The following is a 25,614-nucleotide window of genomic DNA, read 5'->3' on the forward strand; positions in this document are numbered from 1 at the left end:
ATTAAGGACAAATATGGCAAAAAAAATAATCAAATGTAACATTTCTGGCATTCAGCTCTGACTTTAAATTATAGACTGCTCCGTAAATGATCTTAAGCTGTTTAAGGTTTCATCAGTTGTCTGCTAGATTTATTTTCTTCAAAATTACAGTACTAAAATGTTGTCTTTTATTGCTGCACTGATTCTGATCACAAACCACAATTTCAAGATCGACTCCTATTTACAAAAATGCTTTGACATAGTACATTTGTTCAAACTGGGCAGCAATAAAGGATTGTGGTATCATTCTGAAGAAGATTGTTTGACAGAGGCGGCTTGTTTGTTTGAGGGTAATGTGAGCCGCATTCAGAAAATGTCGTATTTTGTTTCTTGATTGTGTATATTCTCTCTCACTGCTTCCAGACAAGCCCTGTAAGGAGAGAAGACACGGATTTAGAGCTTGTTTCCATGACCAGCACAAGTACTTTTACTCAGAACAGAGAAAAAAATAACCAGCCACACAGACACTCCACAGGATCCTCAAGTAAGTTGTGCTTTCCTTTTAATAACCAGTTAGATAAAAGTCAAATCACCTGGTTGGTTTCAACACCACAGTGCATTTTTACTAGGACATTAATGGCTAAGCTTCTGCTTATAGTTCTCCTCTTATTTGCAATTTTTTTTGCTGGATATAAAATGTGTGCAGACACCTATAAAATTATATCCATATAGATGGTGTAAAAAAAATCATATTTCTCTCCCTCTCTCTCTGCATGTATATGTGTATGTTAGAGTAAGGCTGTGCATTTGTCTTATATATTCTATTGGTGAAAAACGAGATCCATCCACATTTTGTTTAAAACAGCTTATTTAATTATCCATTGCTGAAGGCCATACAGAATCTTTAGATATTTCATTACCTAAAGACACATATTTGTCCAGTTCCTAGGTTCCAGTATTGAAACTGCTTTCTCTTTTATAGTTTTCACTGAAATAAAACTGATGTTTTTATAATTTAGGTAACAAGGTTTTTAAGTTTGCTTTCATTAATGATGATGATGATGATGATGATGATGATGATGATGATGAATGTATTACCCATCTCTCCCTGTGGCTCACTTCTTTAGGCACAATGGCTTTTTGTACTTTTATGTACTAAGGCTTTAAAGTAGGTAAAGTACAAACGTAACTTTCTGAATTTCCTTGGTCAGCCCGTAAATATTAATCCATAATGACCTGAACATCTTGGCGGTTGGAGTGATTGAAGACAATTGAGAATAGCTAGTTACATATTGTTAATAGATATGATTAACTTTGTTCTGAGGAAATTTTAGTAATATTTTCACTTGCTTTTATCACCATACCCATGAGATTTTGTTTACATTATTAAAACTTCACATACAACATTTTAATAAGAATGATGAAAGGATATTTGGGGAAAATACTTATTAAGCGATAGTGAACACAATTTATTTCAGATTTTCAGATTTTCTTTAAATTCTTAAAATGTTTAGGACAAAGATTTCAATAGGACATATAAAAATATGGAGTTAAGATGTAGCAGGTACTTTAGCTTAAACTTAGTAAACTCACTTATTTCACACAATTTCAAATTCATGTAAATAGTTTTGCTGAGAGTCATTCTGGTCATTTTTTTCTTTAAATTGTTGCTTTTTTCTGCCTGTGCTGTTTGGTAATACAATATGCCAAGAGCTTTAAAATATAAATTAAGTCATACGGTGCTTTATATGCTTGCAACAAATTCTATGACGTCTTAGCAAACTTTCTAGCATGTCCATCCAACTGATTTACAAAGTCTTGCTCTCTCTTTCTTAATGTTTCCGGGTATTTCCTATATGGCATTACTTATGAAAATAGAGTATATGTCAACTTTGACATTTGTTAAGGAACAGGAGATATAGTCAAAAGGCAAGGAGAAACCAGAACAAATGATTAGTAAAGAAAACAGATTTTAAAACAAAGAATTTACTACTTAGAAAAATGAGCATTCATATCCAGTTTAAAGAAGTAGATAGTGAATTCAGAAATTGTTTTATGTGTGCAAGCACCTGAATGTCTGCCTCAGAATATTGCTATGATTTTGAATAATTGGGAAGAAAAACAATCTACATCTAGGAGAATGACTAGTAAGCAGCACTTTCCTTGGCCTTCAAACAACTTACTATATTAAGCATACAAGCTGGAAGTTAATTCTATTATTTTCAGTGTGATTCAACAACCATGGAGATTGCTAGAGTGCTAGAAATTGCTAAGGTGTGGTTGGTTTAGAAGGATTTCTGTATATAAAAACAGAATATTGTAACCATGCTCTGGAAGAGAATGTGAAATAGTCCTAGAGTAGCATGATAGCATCATAAAGCCCCCTGCCTTCTATAGTCCCAGGTATATCAATGCAGGAATGTCTTTGCTGAATGCTTTAGATTCCAAATCATGCAAAAACATCCAGAAATACATCTCATGACCAAAAAATCCATTTGCAATAAGAGAATGTGGAGTCACGCAATCCTCAGAGCATGGAAAGCCCCAAAGCACTGTCAAGGACAGTTAAGTATGCCCACCATGAAAGACCCTCCATTTTTTACTATTTCTACAGTGAGAAGAGGGGTGGGAAATAAATAAAGCTTTTGTTGTTGTTGTTACATTCTGCTTCTATTCTAGAGATGTTATTGTAAGTTGCCTAAAAGCAGCATGGTATAGAGCAGAGCTTTCCAAATATTTCATGTTGGTGACACACTGTTGAAACATGTATCATTTTACAACACAGTCATTCAGTTTTACTAGCAAACCGAAAGTTAAACCACCCTCTTATTATTTATTTGCTTATTTATTTATTTACTTTTATCCTGCTTTTATCCCACAAATGGGACACAAAGCAGCAAACAAAATAGAAAAACAAACACCTTAATATAAAAAAAATCATCCCGTAACCCAATATATAAATAATAAATCAACACATTGCATAAAACACAAATTACATAAATATAAATAAGCATTAAAATATCACATATATCATTATCATTTAAAATCTCTGCATCTCAGACCACTGAGATTGTCCTAACATGTTAAAACATTAAACTAAACAGCTCGGAGCTCCCAATCGTATAAGAACATTATAAGAAAAACAGACATATACATACATAGAAATAACAAAATGTATAGAGACAGAACATATCTCATTAAAACCATATATATATATATATATACACACACACACACACACACACACACACACATTATTTATTACTTATTTCATACAGTTCTGGGATATCTCATTATGTTTGTGCGACACACCTACACACTGCAATGTAATACACAGTTTGGAAACCTCTGATGTAGTACGTTGTGCCTTGAATAATGACTTTCTAGATCAGAGTTTGAATCCACACTCAACCATCAACAGTCACTGGATGACACTGGGCAAGTCACACTCTATGCCTCAGACAAAGACAACGGCAAACCCTTATGAACAAGTCTTGCCAAGAAAACTTTGTGACAGGTTTGCCTTAGGGTCACTTTAGGTAGCCTGAAGGCACACAGTAGCAACAGAATTAGACTGTACTGGTCTCCGCTTATTTTTTATTATATTTTTATTTTCATCTTGATTTTTATTTAAAAAAAATGATTTATGTTTTATCATGGTTTTATTTTTTTTTATAATATAAAGAAGACTGGCTTCTTTTTATAACTGTGTGGCTAATCTGATAAGACCTGAGTCTGAGAAGGAATAGTGCTAAAGTAAGCTGTATTAAACATGAGGTTTTAGCAACTTTGCCATTGAATATCAGAATACTAATTTAAAAAGAAGAATAGAAAGGAAAAAGGAGGAGAACTCTTTTCTGTTCTGCTTCCATTTGTCTCCCCCTAACAAATGTATTACAGCTGACTGACTTGCATGAAAAATTCTCAACAAAACGTAGGAATTCAAAGGTTTCTGGCAGATTTCAGCCAAGAACTTTGATACTGCAAGCCTTCCAAAATGACAGAGTTTTTCAAAAAAAAGGATTCTGTTCTGGCAAAATCTATATACCTTTCAGTGAGTTTTCATGGGACTCCTAGTTAATTCTTTCCAGAGTCTTGCATCATTCTATTCCAGTGGTATATCAGAGAGAGGGCAAAGTTTGCTAAAAGTCATTCTTCCCTGGCTGCATCTATTGGCAGCCAGTTTACACTTGAGACATCTAACAGACAACTCTAACTGGCAGCAAGAATTAGGGAAAGATTCCAGGAAGTTGTAACTACACATTCCTTGTCTTCTTCAAGAAGAACTCCTAAAAGCAAAAAATTTCCAGCAGCCTAAATAGCATTTTGAGGTATGAGATGGCAATACCTCATTCTTCCCTAACATAGTTCTGCCTAGAGTTTTGGAATTATGAGAAACAGTGGAACTTTTAATAACAGCTATTTTTGTATGGCAAAGTAAAGTTTGTGATGTTAGAAAGCTGGATTTTGTGGTCCTGGCTTGTGTGTGCAATGTCCATGGTGCTAATAAACAAATATATGTTTTACTATTGTTTTAACCAAAGAAAAGTTGCATTTTGAAAAGTAACTCTTTATCTGTTTTCCACTCATATTCTCTTTCAGTCCTAAACAATGTCCTGAATACAATCCAGCTGTATTTTCTCTGCAATGTGGGAGCAGATTTGTGTTCCTTTTCATCTTCCATTCCTTTCTGTTACATTTTCACAACAAGATGCTTGTGATGAGTTGCAATCTGTGGCGCTTGGGTTTAAGCAGTTATCTTGTTGCACGTTTCATTGAATCTTCCAAAGCAGATCTGCCAAGCCCCTTTAGAATAATCCTTTTTGATAAATCAAAACAACTCTAAATATTTCCACAGGCAGAAATACTGGGTAGGAAGCAAGAAAGAAAAGAAAATTGACTTCATAAAGATAGACAAAGAAACAATTCTTGCCCTTACAACATTTATAATAGCAGCAACCTGTAATGATAAATAATGGATCAAGAATGTCATACAGAAACAATCGCCTAGAGCTCTTTTTTTAGCCTAAACACAAAAAAGAGATTGAGTCTTTCACAAGAAAATAGCAGCTTCAAAAACCCTTTCCATTTATTTGTTTCTTTTTTTCTTTAACAAAATTTTCCAGCCTTAAAGTTATGCCGTTAGTTAAGGAAACAGACAAACTCAATAATATTGTTTTCTCACTTGGCTCAATTAGAAAGCTCACCAAAGACATAACTGAATTAGCATCAGTGTTGCTCTTAGATGGAGTTTTTTATCTGGTTCTTATGATTTCAATGAAAGGAGTTCACTGTAACTCCAGAATTATTTCCGATTAAGCAAACAGCATACTTTGTGTTCCTTAACTAAACAGAAAACATTGGGTAATCTAGACTAATCTGAATATTTTCCCATTAATGCTGATATTGGCTAGTAACCCAAAAGGTAGCAATACAATTTGCCAGTTGGGCATATTGGACCTTGCTACTATGGTTGTGCATTTAAGCACAACTTTATGTAATGGGTTTAGGATTTATATTTCACTAAAGTCCGTTAGAGAACATGGTTTATAGAATTTACAGAGGTAAATAGAATTAATCTCAAGGTTGAGGAAAGTGTGGTCATCTAGATATTATTGGACCACAACTCCCAATGGTCCTAACCAACAGATCCACCACTGATGAGGGATGATGAGATTTACAGTCCAGCCTTAAGCTTTCCAACTCCTGATTCACCTATTTCAAAGTAGGCAAACTGAATACTCAGTTCATTACATGGTTTTGAAGCAGCCATGCCAAGTCAGATGGGTTTAAAAAAATGGGGGGGGGGGGGGGGGGTAATCATGCTAGTAGTGGTGGTTTGATGTTCATTGGGACCATATCATGTAGGGAAGAAATGATTAACTTTTCTCCCGACCTAACCCACATATTAAAATGGGCTTGCTCAAAAGAAGGCACTGACTTTGAAAGACCTGCCATTATATAGTCATGTCCGTCTGGGGGAAACTGTGAATGTACAAGAATGTGAATGTTAAAGAAGCCTGGTAGATGAGTACCAATGAGGGGATAAGAAAATGACAGGAACAGACATATGGACAGACAGATGAAGAATGAAGCAAAGGCAGGATATGGATGAGTAAATGATTTCTGAGTTTGAGAATAAGTGGGGGAAAGTAGCAGTTTTGTGGCTGAGAAAAATAATAGCCAAAGACAAGAATTAGAGAGAAAGAAAGAGTGGTCCCAGAGAGAAAGAGAAATGTCCTGATCACTTTTGATTTATCTCAGCTTTGCCTCCGCCTATCTCTGGTATGAACTTAATAGTCTCACCATCCCAAATCCTGAGGGAATGTGATGCTCAACGGAATAAATGTTCCCATCCACTGATCTAAAGTAACTCATTTTATTTGTAACACATATGGACTAGCTGGTTCACATTAAACATGAAAGACGGAAGCCCTATCCAGTTGTTTGCCTGAAGATTCAAGGGCCAAAGTGTATCGGGATGCAAAGGTATGTGCAAAATACCCACACACACTCAAATACCCAGATACAAATTCCTCTTCAGACCGTTGTGTGTCCCATGTAGGCATATTGCAGTGGGGCTTCCGTACACATCCTTGGCTCTATGCATTTTTCTCCTCATGTTCAAACACCTAAATAAAAGTTTAAAAAAACTATGCTACAAATCTTAGGTAGTTGGAGATATTGCTATCTAATCCCATCTACATTACCACTCTACTTTTTGGGTAAACCGTGTAAGTATCTCAGTTTCATTGAGTTCCCCATGACCTGATCTGGCGAGCACTATAGTCACATGGAATACCAGAAGACTATCTAACATGGATAAAGCTACTATACAATAATACAACAGGTATGGTCCACTGCCCTGCAGGAATTTCACCACCCTTCAACATTACTGTTGGTGTGCATCAGGGATCCTCACTCTCACCATTACTATTCATACTCTACATGGACACTGCTACAGCAGATTTCCAGTCTATGCATCCCTGGACACTCCTATATGTAGATGACATTGCACTCGGCCACTATAAACGTGCAACTCTTCAACTACAGCTTCAGAGATGGAGTGATAGACCCAGTGAAAATGGACTTCAACTAGACATATCCAAAACAGAGTGTCTGGAATGTGGCCTTCAAACTGGAAAAACTAATCAAATTAATGGACAAGCACTAAAGAAGGCCATCCAATTTAAATATCTAATGTCACTCATCTCCATAGATGGCAGCATAATGCCAAACATATGGTCGCAATTAAATGCAGCCTAGTTGAAATGGTGGCAAACTACTGGCATTCTGTGTGACTCAAACATGCCTGAACAACTCAAGGCTAAGGTCTACACTACAGTTGTTCACCCAGTAGCCCTCTACAGGGTAGAATTCTAACCAGCAACAAAGAAACACAAACAAGCCCTTAACACAATGGAAATGAAAATTCTGAGATGGATACTTGGCTTGACATTTCTTGACCATATGCCAGATGATGACATCTGTCAAAGACTAGAAATAAAATTGATCTGCAAGAAAATGCAGGAAGCAAGACTACAGTGGTATGACCATGTCATGAGAAGAGAACCAATATCAGTAGCACAAACAATACTGCATTTGGAAATTGCAGGACGACAACCACATGGACGGTCAAAGAAAAGATGGATGCACACCATCAACGAAGACATGCGTGCTGCCAATCTGAGACCTGAGGATGCCCAAAACAAAGCCCCATGGAAACTACAGTAACAATGCTAACACATCCATTGGGAAAATAGCTTAGAAAGAAATTAAGTCTGAGGCTGAGGCCAGTTGGCCCATGGAATTTTGAAGATGGAATGGGGAGGATAAGAGAGGAAATTAAGCCTGCTGAGAGCTTATGGCACCATAGATGAGTATTATAATTGGATAGAACACATGCCATGAGGTTTTTAAAAAGCCCGAGATCATTAATATTATATAGCTTAGGAGTAGAAGTAGGAGGAATGTATTTAGGTATATATGGGTGTATGCATTACTTTAAAACACGTTAAAATACTCATTAATCACTTTTTAAAACATCTAAATACACTGGTAATTTTCTGCAAACCTCAAACATTGAAATGAGGCTCCTGTTCTCAGCTGTTTGAAATCCAGTTGAGATTGTAACAATTAGATGACCAAATGGTGAAGCTGGAACCTTTGATTTTGCTTTCATTGATGCTGACAAAGGAGGCTACAATGATTAGTTGGGGAATATATTGTACAAAGTTCCATAAGTGCCAGCTAATTCCAAGCAAATGAACACACATTTTAGAGATTTTTCTTTGAATGAGTGCATAGCATATGTGTTTTTTTCTGATAAAAGATTGCCTTCTTTGGAGTTCAGGGACATTTAGAGAAGAAGCACACAACATTTTAGCCTGCAAGCTGGAATAGTACCAGGAAAACAGTGGTCTTGGAAATAGGTTTACTGAGGATGAAAAAGTGATTCATTTCTCCCCTCTCCCAGTAATTTCGAAAGCCAGGCAATTGCCCCCTTCCCACGTATCAGCTGGGCTGCAGGAGAAAGTGAATAGGAAACTGCCCAAGAAGTGACCAACAAGCACAAATTGTTTGACCCTGGCATCACATTAATAGTTGACAGACTAATGAAAGGAAGAGTAGGGAAATCTGAATACAGTTTTTCCACACTTATTGCAGTGGTTCTGTTCCAGGACCACCTGCAATAAGTGAAAATCCACGAAGTAGGGACGCCATATTAATTTTCTTATCTATAGATTATTTTATGTATCATTTTCTTATCTGCGCTTCCTTACCCGCCTCCCAGCCCATCCCAAGGGCACCTGCCTGCCTTCCTGGCCTTCGCAGACCCCTGCATAGCCTCTGGAGCCACGCAGGCAGCAGCAAGCCAGGGAGGCAGGCCTTCCCCACCACACCTCAGGCCGCCACACTTCTGGGGTCTGTGGAGGCCAAGGAGGCAGACTTTCTCCACCTCGCCTCAGGCTGCCGCACTTCCAAGGTCCCTGGACGTAATATTTTATATTTTATAATTTTATTAATATTTTCAAAAACCTGCAAAACAGCAAGTCTGCTAAAAGCAAACTGAAGTAGCGAGGGAACACTGTAGTTCTGTTTAAGGCAACACTGTGAATTTAGCTTGTTAGATGTGGAATGGCATGTTGTGCATAGTATGATCATAGTATGATATGCCCCCTCCCTCCTGACCTTCAGGAAGCAATTGAAATCCTGGCTTTGGAATCAGGCATTTGCAGTGTGACATCTAAGACTTGTAAAAATGAAAAGTTATCTGACCACCATATGTGGACTGAGTTAGACGATGTTTTAACTTGGCGAATGGTTTTATATGTATTTTAACTCATATGTATTTTAACCTATTGTTTTATGTATGTTGCTTAAAATGTTATTTATTGTTTAGTATCAAAATTTTTGCTGTTAGCCGTTCTGAGTCCCTCCACGGAGGTAGAGAAGAATTGGATATAAAAGCTCTAAACAAACAAACAAATAAATAAATACATGCAGTCTTGATCTTACTCCAGTATATAAAGGGCTCAGATACAGAAAGCAGTTTCCAAAAAGAGGCTGTTTTAAATTGTTCTCCATAGCATCTCTCTCCATACAGCGAGCTATTCGTGTGCAGTAGCTTACCATACAAACCAAGTAATTTTCAGTCATTTTCATAGCTTTTTTGTGTATGGGGCCTTTCAAGCATGCACAGAACCCTGCAGTACTCAAGTACTTCCACAAGCCAGTGCTTACATCTAAGTATTTATAGTTACCTTTGAAGACATGAATGAAAATAGATCATTCTGTACCTAGGTTGACTTTCTTCATTTCTTATTCATTGAACTAAAATGCAACTAAAGAGAGTATTTCATTGGATGGATGGCTGGCTAGTGCATGTTGGGCTGAGCAGGTAAATTAGTAATCAGTTGTACTTGTAAATCATCTGAGATTTTCTTCATGTGGTTAAAAGATGTCAGAAGCTTCAAGAATGGACTTCCTGTGTCACTTACATGTGCAGGATTTTTTTCCTGCCAATTATTTCAAAGTATGTGCATGAGTTGTATTATAATTAGTGCAAATTACAAAGCAGTTGGACACAACAGAAAACAGTTTTAACGTAAGTGTGTTGTAAGTCTATACATGGAGCCCCTGGTGGCGCAGTGGGTTAAACCCCTGTGCCAGCAGGACTGAAGACCGACAGGTCGCAGGTTCGAATCCGGGGAGAGGTGGATGAGCTCTCTCTATCAGCTCCAGCTCCTCATACGGGGACATGAGAAAAGCCTCCCACAAGGATGATAAAAACATCAAATCATCCGGGCACCCCCTGGGCAACATCCTTGCAAACGGCCAATTCTCTCACACCAGAAGTGACTTGCAATTTCTCAAGTCGCTCCTGACACGACAAAAAAAAATGTCTATTCATGTCTATGTATATAGGCAAATACTTTTTACCATTTTGTTCGCATTGTTCTAAAATCTCTGATGCCTAGTGTTCTTTCCTGGAATTAGATTCTCCTAAAATTACTTTTCTTTTCTTTTCTCCTTGAATGGTGATATGTAAATATTAATGAATAATCAGTGAAATTTATAGTTTAACTAGAGGTGTTCTGGTAAAGAAAGCAGTGAATCAAAGATCTTTGGGTGATTATCACACCACTCTTGTCAGCCTTGAGATTTCTTGTTTCTGACAATACGTTCAATGTGATTTTAAGTCAAAATTATTTTGCATTTAGATAAAATGTGAGTGTGTGAGTGTGAGAGAGATTTCCACAATTTACCATTGAGATGAAAACCTCTTCATCAGCTAATGGTTTCAGCTTAATTTGGATATTCTTCCAGAACAGTGTTTCTCAACCTTCCTAATGCCACAACTCCATAATACCGAACCCCACCAGCAATGAAATTGACCCACACTTGGCACACAGAACTTCCATGACCAACAGAAAATACTGGAAGGGTTTGGTAGGCATTAACCTTGAGTTTTGGAGTTGTAATTCACCTACATCCAGAGAGCACTGTGGACTCAAACAATGATGGATCTGGACCAAAGTTGGTTCCTAACACCATCAGAAATATGTGTTTGGACCAAGCTTGGCACAAATACTCAATATGCCCCAATGTGAACACTGGTGGAGTTTAGAGAAAATAGACCTTGACAGTTGGGAGTTGTAGTTACTGGAATTTATAGTTCTCCTCCAATCAAAGAGCATTCTGAACCCCACCAACTATAGAATTAAGCCAAACTACCCACACAGAAGCTCCATACCAACAGAAAATATTGTGTTTCCTGATGGTCTTTGGTGACCCCTTTGACACCCCCTTGTGACCCCCCAGGGGTCCTGACCCCCAGGTTAAGAAATGCTGTTCTAGAACAGTCTCAGTTAAGAATTAAGCAATGAAATGAGATCATGCTGGGCAAATACTGTATTCTTATTGCAGGAAAAGACAACTAAGTAGTTTTGAGCAATTTCACTTTCATTTTTAAATTGGTATTCATTTCTGCTTGTGTAGAAAAGGAAGTACCTGTACCTGAGAGATCTCTTTTGGGCCCCTCACATAAGGAGCGGATATCATTTCGAGACCATCAAGTTCAGTTCAGCGGTGGATGGGGAAGTGGCAAAAAGAAGACAAAACCTTTGAAATAGTAATTTGGACCTTCAACACTGAAAACACATGGAAAACTGTTTCTTTTCAGGAGGCCTGTGAATTGCCATCATTTTTGGATATCACGGATGCAATGTTCCTAGGCACCACCTATATTGCATTTTAATCTACCTGTTTTAATTCTACCTTTTCATTTCTTGACAAGTTTTATAAATGTCAGAATGATCACATTGTTTGTACCTGCAATTTATTTAAGCAATATGGTCTAATATTCAAAAATATGTCTGTGATTCTTGAAGGGTGTCTAGCATCACCAGAAGATCAAATCTGGATATATACATTAACGATGGTTTATGGTTTCATATTGATCTTTGGTTGAAATGGCCTAATCTACAGTTGAACTAAAATAGTAAACTCACTATGCAATAAACTCACTGTTCAGTTCACATTTCAATCACAAGAAGGAAAAGATTCAAAATTAAACTGTCCTAGATATTTTTCCATTAGCTGCTTTGTATACTCAAATGTATATCTGTTAAAAAGTAAAATGTGGAATGTACGTCTTTTTCCAAATATATTGATGATGTAAATATGTTTTGTGTAAAAAAAAATGCTGCAAAATCCGCTGAATCAGTTGCATTTCTGGATAAACCCGAATGAATGCAAATTCAGTAATGTGATAGTAAGATGTGTTTTGTAATTGCTGAATTATGTTTATCATTCTTTAGTACTCATGACAGTTTTCTTACAGTCGGTTCTCCCTTTTTTTCCAGAATTAAAGTATGAACGCTAAACATTATGGATTAATTTTGTTCTCACCTGTTATTTCTCTGTGTCTGTAAGAACTTACTTTTTGCAGCCTCACATTAGGTTTTCCACTTCCGTTCCATCAATGCACGCCTGCCATCCTGACTGAAGTAGAAACATGGTACAAATTGCTGATGGGATCTGGGGAAACAATTCTTTGGCTTTATATAATATTTCTTGTCTCTCTGAAATCTTGGCCCTACTGTTGAACTTGAGATGCAAAAGCGAACCCAAGACTTCGGTTAAAAATAATAATAATCTGTTTATATGTTGTGGTTGTGCTTGGAGCATGTTATACATTTCCCAAAAGAGCAAAGTACCCATCATGTTGTCTATGTTTGTTAATGTCTACATACTTATTTGGATTGGGAATACTTTCCTTTTTCTGGGAAAAAGGCAGCAGTACAGATGGTCTCAGCTAACCATTTTTGAAAAAGACTTGGATTGATGGGCAAGTACTCATTTCAATACATTTAAGAACTGGACCACGAAACAACAGACCAGTTCAGGATTGAGAAAGGAGTACGGCAGAGTATACTGCCGTTGGGTGAGTATACTCTCACCCAACCTATTCAACTTGTATGCAGAACACATCATGTGATGTGCAGGGCTTGAGGAATGCAAGGCTGGGGTGAAAGTTGCTGGAAGAAACATTAACAACCTTAGATATGCAGATGATACCACTTTGATGGCCAAAAGTGAGGAGGAGCTGAGGAGCCTTCTAATCAAGGTGAAAGAAGAAAGTGCAAACGCTGGGTTGCAGTTAAACATCAAAAACACCAAGATTATGGCAACCAGACTGATTGGTAACTGGAAAATAGAGAAAATGTGAAGGCGGTGACAGAATTTGTATTTCTAGGTGCAAAGGTTACTGCAGGTGCAGACTGCAGCCAGGAAATCAGAAGACATTTACTTCTTGGGAGGAGAGAAATGGCAAATCTTGATAAAATAGTTAAGAGAGACATCACATTGGCAACGAAGATCCACATAGTTAAAGCAATGGTATTCCCCATAGTAACCTATGGATGCGAGAACTGGACCATATGGAAGGCTGAACGAAGAAAGATCAATGCTTTTGAACTGTGGTGTTGGAGAAAAATTCTGAGAGTGCCTTGGACCGCGAGAAGATCAGACCAGTCCATACTCCAGGAAATAAAGCTCGACTGCTACTGGAGGGAAGGATATTAGAGGCAAAGATGAAGTACTTTGGCCACATAATGAGAAAACGGGAAAACTTGGAGAAAATAATGATGCTGGGGAAAATGGAAGGAAAAAGGAAGATGAGCTGACCAAGGGCAAGATGGATGAATGTTATTCTTGAAGTGACTGGCTTGACCTTTAAGGAGCAGCCGACAGAGAGCTCTGGGATGGACTGGTCCATGAGGTCACAAAGAGTCAGAAGCAACTGAATGAATAAACAACAAAAAAGAACTGGATGATCTCGGACACATTCTGATACGCTAAATATATATCTGGATAGATGAGCATCAGTTCTGCTCTAAAAAAAACTTCCAGCATCCAGTATAATATAGTAAATAGTGTGACTTTGACTGTGAAGGCTAGGTTCAGATTTTCACTCAGCCACTAATCACACTGGATGACATTGAGCTATTTAGTCTAATCTGGAGTACTAGGGTTATGTGAAGATAAACCCAGAAAAACGGACAGTTTCTGCCTTTGTTTTCCTGAACTCCTTGATTTAATAATTCAACACAATTCTATAATCAGTATAAATGAAAATGTAAATGTTGCATAGTGGAAATCTTGTTAGTCATGGCATACCTGTGCACCATATATATGAAATGACATTGATTTCCAGAGTTATCAGAGTGTAATCTGAACCAGATATTTAGTAAAATTGTCATGAAGGCAGGGAAGACAAGAATGACAGTTTCAAACACTTCCATATGCCAGTTTTCTTTTTCTTGTCAATGGTTACAGTCACACTGTATGTCAAGGAATATTGTTAAGAATGAAAGAACATCAGCCTCTGCTTAGGTTTGTAGCCCTCACAAACAAAACCCTTAATGCATGTGTAAACTTTATATTACAGAAGGCAGGTTTGCTGATGAGTGGAGAAAGAGTTATAGCTACCAGTTCTGCTTCCATGGATTCAACTATCCAGGGCTTGGTAATATTTTTAAAAATCCAAAAAGGAAACCTTGATTTTGCAATCTATATAACTGACATCATTTCACTATGCCATTGTACATAATGGGAGTTGAGCATCCATAGATTTTGATATCCCTAGGGGACCTGGAAGCTAGAACCAGCAGATACCAATGGATCACTGCACTTCCCATTTCCCCCCATCCTTCACAAGTCCTCTCTCTTTTGGGTTACATGATCCTACCTTGCCAGATTGTTCCTGAAAATTATAAACACCTCATAAAAAGCAACTAATCTGGTGACATTTTATTAGGAAGTGGAACTTTTACTTTTGGTGAACCATCCTGCTTCACTGTCAGGATTTTTTAATAACGTAATTTCCATTTGCAGGAATTAAGAGATCTCTGTAGCTCCTGTCCTTAGAATATGTACTTGGGGAAATAGGTTGTTTCCCATGCATCCCATTTGCACCAAGCCAGTGTTTCTCAACCTGGGAGTCAGAACCCCTGGAGGGGGTCGCAGGGAGATATCAGAGGGGTCACCAAAGACCATCAGAAAACACATATTTCTGATGGTGTTAGGAACCAACTTTGGTCCAGATCCATCATTGTTTGAGTCCACAGTGCTCTCTTGATGTAGGTGAACTACAACTCCAAAACACAAGGTCAATGTCCATCAAATCCTTCCAGTTTTTTCTGCTGGTCATGGGAGATCTGTGTGCCAAGATTGGTTCTATTCTATTGTTGATGGAGTTCAGAATGATCTTTGATTGTTGGTGAACTATAAATCCCAGCAGCTACAACTCCCAAATTTCAAGGTCTATTTTCTCCAAACTCCACCAGTGTTCCCATTTGGACATATTCGTGCCAAGTTTGCTGCAGGTCCATCATTGGTTGAGTCCACAGTGCTCTCTGGATGTAGGTGAACTACAACTCCAAAACTCAAGGTCAATTCCCACCAAACCCTTCCAGTATTTTCTGTTGGTCTTGGGAGTTCTGTGTGCCAAGATTAAACCATCCTGGGTCACCTATGAGCTGAAAAGGGTGGTATACAAATATAGTTAATAAATAAATAAAAAAAGATTGGTTCAATTCCATCATTGGTGAAGTTCAAAATGCTCTTTGCTTGTTGGTCAACTATAAATCCCAGCAACTACAACTCCCAAATGACAAAATCACACACACCTCAACCTCACCCGTATTCCAATTTGGGTCTATCAGGTATTTGTTCCAAATTTAGTCCAGTGAATGAAAATACATCCTACATATCAGATATTTACATTACAATTCATAAGAATAGCAAAATTACAATTATGAAGTAGCATAACCAACCTGAACATTCCACAGATATATAAACCTAACCTGCCTAGTTTCCAACAGACCTCGCAACCTTTGGGGATGCCTGCCATAAATGCAGGCAAAACATCAGGAGAGAATGCTTCTGGAACATGGCCATACAGCCCAGAAACTCACAACAAACCAGTGATTCCAGCCATGAAAACCTTCAACAATACAGCAACAGTGAGAAACACTGCAGTAAACCATGATGTCAAACTGCACACATTCAACAGTGTAGATCAGTGTTTCTCAACCTGTGTGTCCCCAGATGTTTTGGCCTTCAACTCCCAGAAATCCTAACAACTAGTAAACTGGCTGGGATTTCTGGGAGCTGTAAGCCAAAACACCTGGGGACCCACAGGTTGAGAACCACTGGTGTAGATGCACCCATGGAAGTAGCCTGAGCCAGGGCCCCCAAGGGTGCTCCCATCCACCCAAGTGAGAAGGCATCTTACTCCCAAGACAACCTCTGAGGGAGAACATCCTACAAGAACAATTTCTCTCCAGTTTAAAATACAAGAGCAGCAACTACAACTCTCTTTGGACTGTTATTTTCTTTCCGTTGCCATTTTTTCCCACTTTAGGACAGCACCAAACCTATATAACAGTTCTAAATAGATACAAGCCATGCTTTGAGGACACACAATTGCTTGTAACTACTTGAACAAAACGTACAGCTCCTGTCCTCAGGTTTGGCTGAAATTAAGAAGGTGGAAAACTCTCGAGGCGTTTCCTCCCGGTGCAAAACAAAGCGAGGCACCAGGGAGCCGGTCTTGATCTCATTGTCACGGGTGGAGCTGAACTCAAGAAAGAACGGGCTTGGGGGTTTTTCGGAATGGAGGCGCCTGAAAGATGGCTTTCCTAGCGTCTTGGCACACAGTCCTTTTCCGCATCAGCCCCAAAATTGATTCGGATTTGCACAGTTGTGTCTCCAAGTCAATCCCGACTGTGTGAGGGTGTTTTCTTGGCCACGTTTCTTCAGAGTAGGTTTACAATTGCCTGCCTTTGAAACCAACTGGTCGAATGGGGAGTCAACCTCGGCTCTCTCAAAGTTCTTCAAGACTACAGTGTGATCCGTCTCTTACATTTTGTGTGTGTATATGACCCCAAAAAGCCTATTTTGTTGTTGGCGTCGTGTGTTTTCAAGCCCAAGCAAACCCACCACAGTGGTTTCTTGGCAGAATTTGTTCAGAAGACGTTTGCCATTGCCTTTCTCCGAGGCTGAGAGAGTGTGACTTGTCAGTGGACACCCAGGGGGTTTCATGGTGGAGGGGGGATTCTAGAAAGTCCTATGGTACAGCTACACTATAGAATTAATTCAGTTCTACACCACTTTCTGTTAGGTTTTTTCATCCCTGCACAGTACAAGTCTCTTGTGTCATCAAGTCTCCAGTCCTCAGTGAATAGCTAGACTAGAGATAGGATGAAGCCGAGGGATTGTTCCCCTCACATTCCTATGCATGTTTACCAAAAGGGGCTTTGTCTTTCCTCTTCCTTGCCACTGTCTCCTCCTTTGAAGATGTAGCAATGGAATCTCTGTAAGGGAACTTCCGTTTTAAAGATATTTTATTGCCCTAGGTTGACCATGTGGTCTCCACCATTGTCACTTCTACCTTTTCCTTCCTTCTAGTAAGGACACATTTTGCCTCTCTCTAGGCAAAATGTAGCTGCATGGATCTTTTGACATTTTTACCCATTTTACTTTTCTTAGAAGGGTCCCCTGGTGATGCAGCAGGTTAAACCACTGAGCTGTTGAACTTGCTAACTGAAAGGTTGGCAGTTCGAATCCAGGGAGCAAGGTGAGCTCCCACTGTTAGCCCAAGCTTCTGACAACCTAGCAGTTTGAAAACATGCAAATGTGGGTAGATCAATAGGTAAAGTTGCACGGAGCTCCATGCAGTCATATTGGAGCTCCATGCAGTCATACTGGCCACATGCCCTTGGAGGTGTCTACGGACAATGCAGGCTTAGAAATGGAGACGAGCACCACCCCCCAGAATCGGATACAACTAGACTAAATGTCAGGGAAAATAGTTACCTTTAGCTACCTTTCTTAGAAGATCAGACTTAATAGGCTATTTAGCTCCAAGGCAGTGGCGTCTCTGGCCCATCCCCTGTTTGAATATCAGCCAGCAGGACAACAACTTAAATCAAGAAATAGTTTTCTAAGATCTAGAGAGACACTCGCTGGTACACCTCAGCAAGCGAGAGTCCAAAAGTGGCAGGCTCAAACCCAGAATCTCCATCAATGGCTGATACCAAATGAGAGACTTCTTCCTGGGCACACAGAAAACTGGGCGACTTGGAAGGTGCTGAACAGACTGCTCTGGCACCACGAGATGCAGAGCCACGGCATGCGGGTGTGGAGCAGAGCAAACCACAGACCACCTATTACAATGCCGCCTGAGCTCTGCCACATGCACAATGGAGGACCTCCGTATAGCAGCACCAGAGGCACTCCAAGTGGCCAGTTACTGGTCAAAGGACATTTAATAGAATGCCAAGTTTGCAAACTTTATGGTTTGTTTTTGTTTTGTTTTGTTTTGTTTTTAATGCAATACAACTATTTGGTTCCCTCCTGACAAGATAAATAGCTTCAAGACCTTTTCTATCTAGAATGTATTTCTTTTACTTTGATAAAATATTTTTGAACCCTAACTTCTAACTCTGCAATCTTGTGCCATCCTAAGAATAGAAGCTTATCCCAGCTTCACCCCAGGTAAGTTTCTGCTGGTTGTGAAGTTTACTTCTGGCACTCTGCTATTTTTATGTTGGATTCGCCCCTACTAAGGGTTATTTTTGAGCCTAACAGCTCAGATTCCCCAACACTTTCACTGCCATGGATCAATGCTACAGTATCCTGAGAGTTGCAGTTTGATGAGACACCAGCAATCTTTGGAGAGAAGGCGAAAGGGCCATCTCCCCAAATTCCACAGCAGGTAAAGTGGTGTCAAACTACACTGTAATTCTACATTGTGGAGACACTCATCCCTAACCCGCTTGCTCTCAGCCTGAAATTCCGAGGGCCTCTCTCGCCCCACTGCTCAAACAAGGCCCTCGAAGGAGGCGCAGGAAAAAATGGACTCAAAGGAAGCCAAGTACCAATTGCGAGGTCTCTCCCACGTCAAAGGACTCAATCTGGGAGGGGGAGAAAACGAGAAAGGAAGTTGGAACTCCTCGCCCAACAAACAGGGGCCGCACCCTTGGCGTCGGGAACACGTTTCTCTGGCCCTTCATAAAAGCCCTTCTGTGGGCCAAGGAGAGAGGTTTGGTTTTCTTTCCAACCTCAGACATCTTTCTTTCCCCTCTGCACACCCCAGTTTCTGCGTCACTGGCCAGGGTCTTTAAAACAGATAAATAATTATTGGGGGCTTTGCAACAGCACCTGCCTCAATCCGAATCCATCCAGCTGTACAGACCTCTCCAGTTAGGCCTTGCACTGCATCTCTGTGTCTGGGTGAATCTATAGCAGTGGTTCTCAACCTTCCTAATGCCCCTTAGGAACCCCTTTAATACACTTCCTCATGTTGTGGTGACCCCCAGCCAGAGCATCATTTGCTACTTCATAACTCTAATTTTGCTACTGTTACAAATCCTAATGTCAATATCTGGTATGCAGGATGTATTTTCATTCACTGGACTAAATTTGGAAGAAATACCTGATAGACCCAAATTGAAATACTGGTGAGGTTGGGACGGGTGTGATTTTGTCATTTGGGAGTTGTAGTTGCTGGGATTTATAGTTGACCAACAAGCAAAGAGCATTCTGAACTTCACCAATGATGGAATTGAACCAATCTTATTTATTTATTTACTACATTTGTATACCACTTTTCTCAGCTCTTAGGTGACTCAGGGCGGTTTAATCTTGGCACACAGAACTCCCAAGACCAACAGAAAATACTGGAAGGATTTTATGGGAATTGACCTTGAGTTTTGGAGTTGTAGTTCACCTATATCCAGAGAGCACTGTGGACTCAAACAATGATGCATCTGGAGCAAACTTGGCACGAATACTCAACATGCCCAAATGTGAACACTGGTGGAGTTTAGGGAAAACAGACCTTGACATTTGGGAGTTGTAATGGCTGAGATTTATAGTTCATCAACAATCAAAGATCATTCTGAACTCCACCAACAATAGAGTGGAACCAATCTTGGCACACAGAGCTCCCATGACCAACAGAAAATACTGGGTTTGGTGGGCATTGACCTTGAGTTTTGGAGCTGTAGTTCACCTACATCCAGAGAGCACTGTAGACTCAAACAATGATGGATCTGGAGCCAACTTGGCACAAATCATAGAATCATTGAGTTGGAAGAGATCTTGTGGGCCATCCAGTCCAACCCCCCTGCCAAGAAGCAGTAAAATACTCTATATGGCCAGTTGTGGTGGAGTTTGAAGAAAATAGACCTTGACATTTGGGAGTTGTAGTTCCTGGGATTTATAGTTCAGTTCCAATCAAAGAGCATTCTGAACCCTACCAACGATAGAATTGGGTCAAACTTCTCACACAGAATCCCTATGACCAACAGAAAATACTGTGTTTTCTGATGGCCTTTGGTGACCCTTCTGACAGCCCTTCCCATCCCTCAGGGGTCTTGACCCCTAGGTTGTTCTATAGAATGAATGCAGTTTGACATTAATGCCAGGGCTCAACTAAAGATTCCTAGTAGTTGTACAGTTTACATGGATTTTAGGTCACCAAACTACAACTCTCCGGATTCCATAGCATTGAGCCATGGTAATTAAAGTGGTGTCCAACTGCAGTATAGATGTACCTTGGGTGTATTATGGAGAGTTCCCAGGGCTGCACATTTCTTCCCAATACTTTGTATAGGCCCTTATTCCTTCAAGTTGGAATAACTAGTAGCACCCCCTTCCCTCAATCCTTAGATATATTGCCATGTAGTTTCCATACCCATATTTCATCTTTTGAGTGGAATAAGCCAAAGAGATTATTCCCAGATCAACCTGTATAGTAGTATTTACTAATAATGTGATTCTCCAGCAGTAAAACTGGAACTCACAGCTTTCCTTGCTGTTGTTATTATTATTTGAAACACAGCAAGATGAATCTACAGCAGACGAGATCACTCTGCTGGCTGTTGTATTAGATCACACTTCAGACACTTCCCAAGTGTCTAGGATTGTGTGATGTATAGGCGAATAATGCGTGCAGATCCCAGTAAGCAGGCCTTCTACAGCTGGAAGATGGTCATTTTGTCAGCGCCGATTGTATTTAAGTGCAGGCCAAGGTCTTTAGGCACTGCACCCAGTGTTTTCCAGAATAATTCAAGGTGGTTTACAGAATGTTCCTCTTTTTCATTTTATCCTTACAGCAACCCTCAGGAGAAAGATTAAAGCTGGCAATGAGTTGTTGTTGTTGTTGTTGTTGTTGTTATGTTATTTATACCCTGCTTTTTCTCTCCACAAGGAGACTCAAAGCAGCTTACCATTGGCTGCATTGGCTAGGACTAGTGAGAACTGGAGTTTAACATCCAGAGACCTATCAGATGCAAGTCCAATTGAATTCAAAAGTATTCACATCTAGCCCTGCATCTTTGGATGCATGCTGCTTAACTCTCAAGTATGGGTGCCCTAAGAAACATAAAACTTAGAGAAGTGCAGATGTGCCCTTAACTAATTGAGCTTTAGGTAGGTAGGTAGGAAGCAAAGAAAAATGAGAACTTGTAAACTTACTTTTCAAAAGTAATTGTAGTACTTGCCATTGCAATTGCAAAGAGAAGGGGTATTTATTGTTATCATTTCAATCTTAACATAATTCTTAACATTTCCATTTCTCAGAAGTTACTGAAATTATTCCTTTTTATTTGCTTTAACAAAAATACATTTGACTGCTGGTGTGTGGTGAATTTATGTTGCCGTTTATGAATCAACAGCATTCAATGGCATTGCCAAATAAATCAGTTTTAACACCGTCCTGGAGACAAGAAAGTATGTTTAGAAATGCCATCTTCAACAGCCCAAACCAGGGCCTATTTTGAGGGCATGACAAAGAGGGACATTGCCCCAGGGCTCACATGAAGATTTGTTATACATGAGATGGGCACTTCTTATAAACATAACAGAGGAAAACAAAATCTCAGAACCAGCCCTACTGGGAACAGTGCCTTTTGTCATCACAGCATGAGCAAAATAATTATAGCCATAGGCAGTGCTAATAGTAGCTAATCTAGTCTACCATAACCAAACATTTCTCCCTAAATGTATATATTCCTCCTTTCTTGTTTTCCAGAATAACTCAAGATGGTTTACAGAATATTCGTCTTTTTCATTTTATCCTTACAGCAACCCTCAGGAGAAAGATTAAAGCTGGCAATGAGTTGCCTGAAGTCACCTTGTGAGCTTTGTGACTAAATGGAGAACAGATTGAGGACATCTTGACTCTCAGTATAACACTTTAACCACTACACTCCACTCTGACTACTGTACCAATGGCCTGGTCTCTTTGAGACCTTTAAGTTTGTAGGGGGGAGGGGTGGAGTTTAGGCCTAAATTAAGCAGTTGTTCTTGGTATTGTTTTCACAATTTTTGACCATGGATGGTTGGATTCTATCTAAGGACCCTTCCACACAGCTAAATAAAACCCCGCATTTTCTGATTGAACTGAAATATATGTCAGTGTGGACTCAGATAACCCAGTTCAAAGCAGATATTGTAGGATTTCCTGCCTTGATATTCTGGATTGTATGGTTGTGTGGAAAGGCCCTGAGAAGCTGTTGTACTATGACCCACTAATAACATTCATTGCTACTACCTCTGTGATACTATGGGCCCTTTCACACAGCACTATATCCCAAAATGTCAAGGCAGGAAATCCCACATTATCTGAGTGTGGACTCAGATAACCCAGTTCAAAGCCGATATTGTGGGATTTTCTGCCTTGATATTCTGAGATATAGGGCTGTGTGGAAGGGCCCTGAGATTGTGTACATGGCATTGCTATTGGTGGGTCCCATATTTGACAGAATTGCTGAGGAGCCAAACAAGATGTTCCCCAAAAAGCCTAATACTTATGAGACAGAAAGTAAAACAGAGCCTGTGCTGGGTTGGTCATCACACAATTCAGCAAGTAACACATTGGACATTAGAAGAAATATAGGCAACAGAAGTCTGTAATGTTTGCTAAGCATCCAGAGTAAGACATGGTGAAGTTACTGGAATGCCAAGCAGAAAGAAATAAAGCATTATTTATACCCTGACTCCCCCCCCCCCCCAAAACTGAATCAAGGTGACCTACAAAACAAGACTTACTTGCAAACAAACACAGTAGGCTTAAAGGCTACCTGTCACAATAGTAGGTCCCAAAATGTGAAGTATATCATGTCTGTAGGGACAAATAAGTTAGTGATTTTTTCAATCTCCAAACAAGCCCTCTCATTTAAAAATGGGAGTGGGAGGTGTTCTAGAACTAGGTTGGAATTTTCCCCCTCTTTGGTCAAATTGTCAGTCACCTCAGTCCCCGCAGAAAGTGGTACAATATAGGCACTGGTCTTTGAAGAGAATTAATCCTCAAATGAGTTTCATGGAACTTCCCTTCCTGATAGCTTTGCCTCATGTTACCATCCACCCTTGAATTGCATGGAACTTGCTTCTGAGTAAACTTGGTTATTAAAGACTATTTCCAGTAGAGTAATCACATCAGTACATGAGCAACAAAGTGTGCTTCATCCTTTTATTAATTGCAACAAAAACTTCAGTGGAATATAGCTCATATTATCAGACACATGGTTTCTTTGCCTATGTATATTAGCAAAAAAAAATATCATTCAAATAGACCATAACACAGGTGTACGTGTGTCTGTGCATAAGTTTAGAAATAAACATAATGGTAATAGGAATTCCTTTCCAGCAGCCATTCCAATTGTATACATTTTTCTGCACTTAACAAAGGGCAGATAAAAACAAAGATTGTCTTGTTCCTTGCCTGCCCCCATTCTGAGAAATTGATATCTTACTCAATTGTTTGATGGCCAGTGTCAGAAATTGCATCTTTCTGGACTCTATTGCATTCTGATTCCATTATCATAAACATGAAATCAAGAAAAGCTCACAATACACTAAATTATTCTTAAAGGTGCGGTTGGATTTCTCTTCCCCCTTCCACCTTTAATGTTGTGAATTGGCTTCAGTAGTATCACCACTCCCAACTAGTTGTTCTTTCCTACTATACAGCAACAAGTCATTTGTGAAGCTACCTTAGTTCTTTAAATAACAGGACAGTACAATGTGCATGGAACAATGCAAATGCCAATTTAGTATCAAACCAGTGCAAGAGATTTTCCAGCTGCCTCATCAAATTTCCACTACCAGTAATTGATATCTTACCAAACCTGGGCTTCTTCTGTGTTAAGGATTGTTGGGAGTAAAGCAACCTAGCACACATTTCTGAAGATACACTTCCATTTTTTGTCCCTGCTGTAATGCGAACTTGTGGCATACAAACCAAATAAATATTATGCATTAAAAGTCTAATAGATACATGTAGCTTCCTCCCATTTTTCCCCAACTGATGTTGCATTACTACCTTCCAAATTGCAGGAGGTTTAGCAGATGTGGGATAACAAGTCCCATCATTGCTCTCAAAGGATTCAGGGTTTAGATGTAAGAAATCTTCAAGATAGATGGGTCTTGACATCAAGAATTGCCTTGTTTAGGAAAGGCAGTGCCATCCTGTAGTGTTTACCTAGAAGGAAATCTTGTGAGTATAAATATAATAGTCCCTGACCTATGAGAGGGAAAATATTGGATAGCTTGAGAAGCATATGTATAAAAGGGTTGTATTGCTTTTTACCTGGAAAAAACTTGATGCAAAAGAACATTACTTTCTGAGGAAAGGTCAGCCTCAGGTAAAATCCCCAGGAGCTTGTATTGTTATCACTGGCCAACACACATTTTGGTACCCTAAATGTTAGCCCCTTTCCTGAGAATATTTGACTGGCGGACTCAAAAACTAGTGCCAGTTTTCCCCTATGAGATCCAGTTGTTGAGCTATAGAACATATGGCATTTACCACTACTTCTTAAACTGTGGGTCGTAACCCCAAATGGGATCCCTTAGCTCAATTATGGGGTATTGAAAAATTTAGCAACAGTAAAAAGTCTTTGCACACCACCCATTTACAAAAATCTGTTAGCAACAACATCCAGTATTTACAGTGGATGATTTTGTACACTTCTGTACCCAGGGTCACATAAAAATTTATCAGGTGGAAAGGGGTCACAAGTGGAAAAAGTTTATGAGGCCCTGTCATATATCACTAGTCATCTGCTTGCCCATAAACAATCATGATGACTCTATCTAAGAAACTAGAGCCAATGGGGGTCTATAGTATTGATTTCAAGCAATTTTCTGAATTAGTGCCCAAAATAACCCCAGAAACAGGCCTAAGAACCAATACATCAAGGTATTTTTTATTGGACTATGTATTTTAGCCATACAAGGGCCCATGTCTCAGTCCCAAACCTGCAGTGAAGGGGGTAAAATCAGCCTTTGGATCAGTGTTTCCCAAGAGTTGGTTTTCTAGATCTTTTGGACCAGCTCCCAGAACTCTATCTGTTAACCAAGCTGGCTGGGGCTTCTGGGAACTAAAGTCCAAAACAGCATTGGAGAAATGTGGGGATCACTGCTTTAGACTGAAAGTTGTATGAATGTTGCTATCCCGGGAGTTTAAGGTGTCTAGTGGAAGCAGCAAAAGTCCCTTTTGCCATTGTCTTCTGTTGTCCAAACCTTGGATAGAGCTGGAAGTGCAAAGGAAGCAAT

The 25,614-nt window shown here is 39.4% G+C and overlaps 1 protein-coding gene across 1 annotated transcript in view; it reads left to right on the top strand.

Moving 5' to 3' along the window:
* Positions 1 to 12,358, top strand: part of LRRIQ1 (leucine rich repeats and IQ motif containing 1) — a 121,126-nt gene extending 108,768 nt beyond the window's left edge. Inside the window, exons 26-27 of the mRNA XM_060777373.2 lie at positions 403 to 523; positions 11,482 to 12,358. Of these exons, the coding sequence (XP_060633356.2) occupies positions 403 to 523; positions 11,482 to 11,615 (255 nt within the window). The 3' untranslated portion in view covers positions 11,616 to 12,358. The remainder of the gene's footprint in view (positions 1 to 402; positions 524 to 11,481) is intronic.
* Positions 12,359 to 25,614: the final 13,256 nt, after the last annotated feature.

Source organism: Anolis sagrei, chromosome 5 (genome assembly GCF_037176765.1).
Source record: "Anolis sagrei isolate rAnoSag1 chromosome 5, rAnoSag1.mat, whole genome shotgun sequence".
Lineage (NCBI taxonomy): Eukaryota > Metazoa > Chordata > Lepidosauria > Squamata > Dactyloidae > Anolis > Anolis sagrei.